The 8,218-nt window shown below is 45.8% G+C and overlaps 1 protein-coding gene across 2 annotated transcripts; it reads left to right on the plus strand.

Moving 5' to 3' along the window:
• The first annotated feature begins 390 nt into the window (after positions 1-390).
• LOC109736909 (uncharacterized) lies at positions 391-7,769 on the plus strand. 2 transcript variants are annotated; one of them, XM_020296129.4, is made up of 9 exons: positions 391-691; positions 2,009-2,748; positions 2,847-2,942; positions 3,023-3,118; positions 3,196-3,291; positions 3,373-3,468; positions 3,668-3,763; positions 4,410-4,556; positions 5,215-7,769. In XM_020296129.4, exons 2-9 carry the CDS (start codon positions 2,113-2,115, stop codon positions 7,312-7,314), a joined length of 3,363 nt encoding a protein of 1,120 aa, XP_020151718.1. In that variant the 5' UTR covers positions 391-691; positions 2,009-2,112; the 3' UTR covers positions 7,315-7,769. The 2 variants fall into 2 exon arrangements, with proteins under 2 accessions (XP_020151718.1, XP_020151719.1); XM_020296130.3 differs by having other exon boundaries at positions 420-691; positions 3,202-3,291.
• The last annotated feature ends 449 nt before the right edge of the window (positions 7,770-8,218 follow it).

Below are 8,218 nucleotides of genomic sequence, written 5' to 3' on the forward strand. Positions count from 1 at the left end.
TCCCGCACCCACCTTCTCCATCACTCGTAGCCATCAGCGCCTCGCCTCGCCCCGGCCCGGCCCTCTAGTGCCGCCAAGACTGTTGGCGAGGCGGCCCGCCGGTTCTTACCGACACCGGAGGGGACGTCCTCGCCCGATCCGCGTTTGCTCGCTCCCCAGCACGCCCCCTGCCTCTGCTTCCCGCGACACCCACCTGGCCATAAACCATAACCCTAAACCCTAAACCCACCTCGCTGAACACCCCCGACGACGACATTAGTGACAAAACCTGACCTAAATCTGTAGAGGGCATATTCCACAAGGGGCTGGCACGTGCGGGGCAACGAACGAACGCACGCCCAAAGCCCCAAAGTGGTTAACAAGAATCGAGCAGTGGATCAGGACGGGAATGTCTCCCCCACGTTGGCGAAACGGGGAATGGACGGCAGCCTTTCCATTCCCACTTCCACCGCGGTCGGGTCAGTCTGAGCGAGTGAGATCATCATCCGAGCGAAGCGTTGTCGTGCCGAGCCAGCCCGCCTCGCCGTCCTCGCGAAAAGTCCCTCTCCCACTCGGCTCCTCCTCCCCCCACACCCGCCTCCGCTAACCCTAGCCGGCACCGGCCGCCGCCCCGGCGTCGAAGGAAGGAGGTCAGCGCGGCGCAGATCCCGCCGCCGCCCCCGCCCCCCGCCGTGGCGCGGGGAGGACGACGGTACGTGTGCCCTCCTCCCCGATCGATTTCCCCGTCCTGCTCCCTGTCTCCGACAAACGCGCGGCGGGCCGATTCGGTTGGGGTCTCCGGGCTACGGGGCCGGCACGCCGGGTGGCGATTGGCGGGGCCCGGCGGCCTCCGGCGCGTTCGATGTTCGGTGATTCTGGGCGGAGGTGCTCCGCCCCGTTGGGTAGGGTCGCCGTGGACGTGTGGGGCGGATTGGTTTGGGGTTCTGGCGACGGAGTGTGGCCTGGTCCAGTAGTCCGAGTAGGCCTTCATCTCGGGATGTGGCCGGCTGATCCATCTATTCTCGACCACTTTGTATGTGTCCTGTTGCTCAAATTGGGACAGGGCTTGCGCAGGAAGGCCAGCTAGTGGTCCATAAACGAAGTCCCGCATCGTGATAAGGCGTTTGCTCATCCTTTTTGGAATGTTCGTTGGCGATTAGCGCAATAGAAAGGAAGGTCTCTGGTGATGTAGTAGTCCCACGGGTGGTGACCGTTGGGACTATACAGGTTGCGTTATTACTTATTCGCGCTAAAAGACAGACGCGTGGTGGCGCGTAGATATAGCAACTTAAGCGCCGACGGGGTTTCTCGGTTACGTAGCTGGACATTCTCCATGCGCCGCGCCGTTACGGTTGGCATGGCCACCTTTTGGTGGCGGTTTAGTGTATTGATGGATGCGTGAAGATGATTTTATCGTGGAGGTGCATGTAAGGTGTCGATCGTAGATAGAAGTCCCCGTGTTGTCGTGTGTCATATCACGGTGCCTCCAATCCAAAGAGAGCCACCAATTTCCCGCGATTTTCGCCCTTCAAATGAATTTCCTTTTCTCTTAAAGTTTTATGTACCGCCAATAGGAAGGTATAAATATCGGCATTAGTCAGAGAATTTTTTTCTGCAAGGAAGTAATTCTTATGAATATTGAAAAGGCCACGTGCAGATTCTTTTTATGTACATAATGTATTGGTGGGAGTAGATTCTTAGCTAGTTAAAGACTTGAAAACATGGGCTGTAGATTGACTAGGTACCAAAAATACTCCAGACAAATACACCCTATCAAACATGCCCTAAGCCTATTTTGATGATATCGACAGGACTTCCCTTGTCACAGAAAGGGCTGAATGGAGTTATAATAGGTCACAGAAAGCTGAAAAGAGTATGCAGTAGCAAGGCTAAACTGCTAAAGCCAAAAGCACGTAGTAACTTAAACTGCTCCTCAGTTATTTCGATGAAAGTATACTTGGAAATATAGTCTCATAACATTATATCTGTCCTTTATGCATGCTCATTTGTTTTTGCAAAATTGTTGCAGGATGACATCAGCATTTCCTCATGTGGCCACAGAAACATTTATGCTTCTGTTTTGCTGTGCAATTGCCAATTGGACAGGTCTTTGTGAATTGAAGTAACATCATTATGTCTTCTGGCGGGAGCTCGCGTTCTAGAACTAGAAGTGGCCTTGTCAGGGGAAACAATATCAGGGATCCCAGCGACAATTCATCTGCTAGAACAAGAAGTCAGATTGCCAGGGGAAACAGCAACATGGATCCCAACGAGCTATCATGTTCTAAAACACGAAGTGGGCTTGTTAGGGTAAACAATATTGTGGATTCCAGTGAGGGTTCATCTTCTAAAGCACAAAGTGGGCTTGTTAAGGTAAACAACACCGTGGATTGCAATAATGGCCCTTCTTCTAGAACACGACGTGGGCTTGTTAGGGCAAACAATATCGCGGATTCCAGCAAGGGTTCGTACTCTACAACACAAAGTGGGCTTGTTGGAGCAAACATTGCTATGGATTCCAATGATAGTTCAGGTTCTAAAGCACAAAGTGAACTTGTTAGAGGAAACATTGATGTGGATTCCAATGATGGTTCATGTTCTAAAACGCGAAGTGGGCTTGTTAGGGGAAACATTGTTATGGATTTCAATGAAGATTCATCTTCTAAAACACGAAGTGGGCTTCTTAGAGGAAACTCTGCTATGGATACCCCCAAGGATCCATGTTTTAGAACACGAAGTGGGCGTGTTAGAAGACGCCCCGCTGATAAGGTATGCAAATCTCTAAATTGTTCCCTTTTTTGTTTGTTTTGGGTGCAACATATTAGTGTATATATATAAAAAATCATCACTTCTCTTTTCCTTGCTAGGTAGAAAGCAATGATGAACCAGTCATTAAGGGGTCACCTGATGAATGTGAAGCAGACAGTCCAGGGAAAAATAGATCAAATTGCAAGAGTGATCTGGTATGTTGTAATCATCTTTGCTTTTGTTGGTTTGCATCTGAACGCTATATCTAACTATAATTATATAATTATTCCACTAGGTGCAACTCAAGGATAGCCCAGACATTAAGGGGCCAGATGGAAGTTGCAAAGAAGACATACCAGTAAAGGATCGATTGAATTACAAGAGTGATCAGGTATTCCACGATGTATTTTTTCTCCTGCCTGCTCTATATAAATATAATACACTATGTCTGACTCATTCCATTACTAGGTTCAGGGCAAGGATGAACCAGTCATGAAGGGGCCTGATGGATGGTGGAAAGAAGAAAGCTCCAGCAAGACTGGATTAAGGCACACGACTGATCTGGTATGCTGCTGTACTATTTCCCTCTCTCGCTCCACTCTGTCTAAAACGGTAGAGCTAAGATATTATAATTGTCACTACTAGGTCCAAATCAAGGATGGTCTACTCAGTAAGGGGCAGTTGCCTGATGGATGGCGAAAAGAAGTCAGGCCAAGAAAGGACGGAACTAAGAGTGATCCAGTATGCTGCAATGATCCTTTTCTGCTTGCTCTTTATCTCTTTGAGCCTTGTCTATCTAAAATCTAAGCTATTTTAGCCAACCTAGTTCCATGTCAAATTGAAATAATGTATCACCAGCATCCATATCAAAATGTCATGTTGAACATTGTACTACCAGCCTACTATAATATGGCTAAGATGTTATAATTGTCACTACTAGGTCCAAATCAAGGATGGGCTACTCAGTAAGGGGCAGTTGCCTGATGGATGGCGGAAAGAAGTCAGGCCAAGAAAGGACGGAACTAAGAGTGATCCAGTATGCTGCAATGATCCTTTTCTGCTTGCTCTTTATCTCTTTGAGCGTTGTCTATCTAAAATCTAAGCTATTTTAGCCAACCTAGTTTCACGTCAAATTGAAATAATGTATCACCAGCATCCATATCAAAATGTCATGTTGAACATTGTACTACTAGCCTACTATAATGTGGCTGTGCTTTATTTTAATCTAAAGAACGGTAAGGAGAAAGACCTTAAGGCATAAACGTAGAGCCTGAGTCCACAAGATAGTATTTTCTCTTCATTCTCAACTCACTCTCCTTATATCATATTCAGCACCGACTCTTTCAGTCTTTCCTGCCTCCTAGCATGCTTTTACTCTGCATCTACTACGTGATAGTCATTGTTACTGTAAAATATGCTTGAAGCCAGTAACTGATTACACTTTTAGTCCCATCATTCTCAAGGACTTTCAAGAAGCTGATTTTCTGAATAGGTTATTAGTATTTAACCGTGTTGATAGCAATTAGCTTTGGCCGCTTACTGAGCTGTCTTTTTAGTGTTCTGAAGATATACTCGAGTTTTCTTATTAGAATGCCTCCCAAAAATCTAATTTTCCTTGACATTGTTTTGTGTATTTTTTGGTGAACCCCTTGTTTTACCTCTAATTCTTTTGATCTCTGCAGTACTACACTGACCCAGTCAGTGGTTATGAATTTCGCTCTCTGAAGGACGTGCAACGTTATATTGAATCAGGAGACATAAGTAAATGCAATGTTAGGCCAAAGAAGAGAACTGCCCAGGATGCTTGTATTACACAGAATCAAGATTATGTGAGTTCCTCCTATTGTTTTCACTTTCTGTAGCTTGCATGTTTGTTCCCCTAGAACATAGAAAGAATGCAAGTGCTATGTATGTAGGTATCGTAGTTACCATTCCTTGAACCAAGCTCCAGCTAATCCTTCTACTCTTAATTGATACTGGCAAGTTTGTTCCTCATCATGTGGCAATTCTAGGTTGTGCAGTGGGCACAACCAGCCACTTGTAAATTGCTCTTGTCCTGGTTGTTCTTTTGTAGAAAGTAGAAATGGTACTGCTGTTGTGCTGTTTGTGCAGAGAGCTGGGAGTTCCGATGCGCCCTGTGGCGTAGGTCATAGACGATCATAAAGCTCCGTTACTTTCTGAATTTTAATTTCATTAGATGGATCAGATGCGAAACTTTAGGAGATGGGTCAAACAAAGATTTAAGTATATGAGCCACCTTTTCTTTTTCTGACTATTGTGTTAAAATCAGATAAGAGAACATGCAAGTGGTTTAGAACTTTAGATGACTGATATATCATAAAGCAGTTGGTCTCTGAAATTTAGTTTCATTAGATAGATCATGCATTAAACTTCAGGGGATAGGTTAAAGAAAAATCTCTTATATATGTGGCTTCCTTTTTGTTTTTCTGATGATTACAACTTATTAGATTATTTTATCAAATTCAGACAGGAACATCATCAGAATACGCAAGACCAGGTACTGCTGATAAGGCTATTCAATGTGAATTACTAACTGAAGAAGGGATCAGGCTACCGTGGGAAGAAATGCTCAAGACATATACTCAAAATACAATGTTACCAGTGTCTGAAGTCATGAAACTGATGCAAAAATATGCGGACAAGGTTGATCCCTCAGAACACAAGAGCGTGCAACCGGTCTCTCGACAGCGTGCTTCAAGGGGAAAGAGATCTGTTCAAAGAAAAGAACCAAATGCAGAGGTGAAAACCAAGAAGCGTAAAACCATGTCTAAAGAAAAGGTCGCCACACCTCTCACTCCCAGAGTGTCACCCCGCTTAGTTGCACGGAAGGTTAATCCTGAAGTTAACACTGAGCCTCAAGATGAGCCGACCATTGTAAATCATGCCAATCAGGTAAAGCCTATTCAAGAAAAAACTGTGGATGTACGAAAAGTTAATCCTGAAGGAAACACTGAGCCTGAAGATGGACCTACCAGGGTAAATCTTGTCAATCAGGTACAGCTTGTTCAACAAAAAACTGCGGATGTGAGCCAGGCAGACACTGTCATTCAAATGCAAACCAAGCATGGGAACACTGCCAGTCAGTTACAGTCAAGGCAAACAGATGCTGCCGTTCCAGTGCAGATCAATGAGGGCACTGTCAATCGGTCACAGCTGTGCCAACCAGACCCTGTCACCCAAATCCAAGCTGATACTGTCGTTCCAGTGCAGACCAATCATGTGGGCGCTGTCAGTCAGTTATGGTTGAGCCAGGCAGCCACTGCCAATCGAATACAGACCAATCAGGAGAGTACTGCCAGTCGGTTACAGTCGAACCAAGCAGAGAATGCCAATCACATACATGGTATGCAGAAATACACTACCAACTACTCACAGCTGAGAAAAGCAGACACTACGCATCAGAAACAGACTAATCAGAAAAATACTGCCAGTCAGTTACGTTCGAGCCAAGAAAAGTCACCCTTTCAAAAGCAGACTGGACAGAAATACGTTGCCAATTACTCACAGTTACCACAAAGCCATGGAAGCACTGTGAATCACAGACAAACTAATCAGCAACACACTGCCAATCAGAATCAGTTACAGTCAAGCCAGGCAGACACAGCCAACGTTTTACGAGCTACAAAGGAATTCTTTGTGAATCACTCACTGCTGAGGCAAGCAGGCGCTGTGAACCACATGCAGGGTAACCAGGAGAACACCGCCATTCGATTACAATTAGGTCAAGCCGACGCTGTGAAGCAAATGCAAACCATACAGGGAAATAGCACTGATCGGTCACAGCTGGTTCAAGGTTTACCTGTTAATCAAACACAAACTATTCAGGAATACTTCACTAAGCACTCCCAGCCAAGCCCAGTAAATACTGTGAATCAAATGCAGATTAGCCAGGAAAACACCGCCAATCAACTACGCTTCAGTCAAGCTAACTCTGTCAGCAAGGCACAAACTATGCAGGAAAATACCACCAGTCGGTCACAGCTGATCCAGGGTTTAACTGTCAACCAAATACAAGCTATTCGGGAAAACAATACCAGATACTTGCAGCCACGTTATACTGAAAATCCTATCCAACAGTCTGGTTTCTCTCCGGCTCCTGAGTGGGGACATGGAGCACCTGCCACGGGCTTCTGGAATAATAATGCTGAACATCAGAAGTCGTCGGTTCCGATGCAAATAGACGCAGCACCCATTGCAACCTCCTCGGCAAATGTTGAGCCGCAGTATGCGCCTACCCCAGAACCTGTTTTGCCAACACAGACTGCAGAGCCTGGAGGTGCTGACCCATCTGGGTTCGCGCTGCCATCATTTGGGAATTCCTGGTCAGACCCATGCATCGAGTTCGCGTTCAAGACCCTCACAGGCGACATCCCTGTTCTGGATCCAACTGTCGCGGACTACTTTCCTCTGCAGCAAGACTTGAATAAAGTCGCACCACCAGATTACTCCGCTCCCTCCGTTGACGATACTAGAAACCATACACAACATGTCAACCAAAGCAGCCACCACTCAGCCCCAAGGCCATCAAATGGGTTCTACAATGGTGGCTGGTTCCCTCCCCAGTGACGCCCTTGGAAGGCTGAATGGACGAACCGCTTGTACTTGCAAAAGGCTGATGTTCTGCTTGTTATTGCAAAAAGGCTGTGATGTTCAGAGAGGAATGCCCAAGCGACCGAGCTCGAAGCAGTAGTCTTGCTAGCGCTCTTGCGTTTTTGTGATCCTTCTGCGATATATTTTGTGAAAGGGCTGTAGATTTTTCCAACTTTGTTAGACATTGTGTACATCCCACCGGATGCCTCTTGTCATAGGATCAGATTGGCTTCATAGACGCCATGCTGTTGTAGATGATCTAGTTTTTGTTTTCTGTTTTGTTTTGCTTTTTTTCTGTGTAGTTGCCCGGTAAATCTCATTTGATGTATCATCAGGGCCAACTTGCTAACACACCGCTGCAAGCACCATAGTTTGACCATCTTTGCAAGTGTTTATGGTATGCGGATAATAAATGGCGGTTTTTTCTGCAAGTTCCTGGACCATTCTCTTGGATACAATTTGTGTTCATGGTTAGGAAGCAATACCATTGCCAGTATCTCTAGTATTCCTTCACAAAAGTGCATTTTCATATGATGGATGGATAGATGCCTGTGTGGGGCAGTTGCCCCTTGCTCATTGTTTGTGTCTGGAACACCTCATTTCAGTTCTAAAGTTCACACATGTGAATGATACACCGTGAATTGGTGCCTTTGAAGTTTTGCTTCGTGTTCTTCATGATGCTTCCGATTCACAGCACACCTCCTGTTCAAAGCTCACCAATTAAATTCTCAGCAAAAATAACCGAAATGGTCGATGCTATGGACCACGATAACTATCAGTGGCAGTCATACAAACTAGAGAAACACAGCACCATCAGTCAGTTAAAATCTTCAGTGCGATGGCGCACGGCTCATCTGTGCCTCAGAGATTCTGCAGTGAG

Source organism: Aegilops tauschii, chromosome 7 (assembly GCF_002575655.3).
Source record: "Aegilops tauschii subsp. strangulata cultivar AL8/78 chromosome 7, Aet v6.0, whole genome shotgun sequence".
Taxonomy (NCBI): domain Eukaryota; kingdom Viridiplantae; phylum Streptophyta; class Magnoliopsida; order Poales; family Poaceae; genus Aegilops; species Aegilops tauschii.

What these genes read in the sequence shown, in the direction of transcription:
- LOC109736909 (XM_020296129.4), top strand. Translation starts at nt 2,113, where the DNA reads ATGTCTTCTGGCGGGAGCTCGCGTTCTAGAACTAGAAGTGGCCTTGTC. An exon ending in ACGGAACTAAGAGTGATCCA is followed by an intron (nt 3,469 to 3,667) that starts GTATGCTGCAAT and finishes TGTCACTACTAG; the next exon opens with GTCCAAATCAAGGATGGGCT. An exon ending in ACGGAACTAAGAGTGATCCA is followed by an intron (nt 3,764 to 4,409) that starts GTATGCTGCAAT and finishes TGATCTCTGCAG; the next exon opens with TACTACACTGACCCAGTCAG.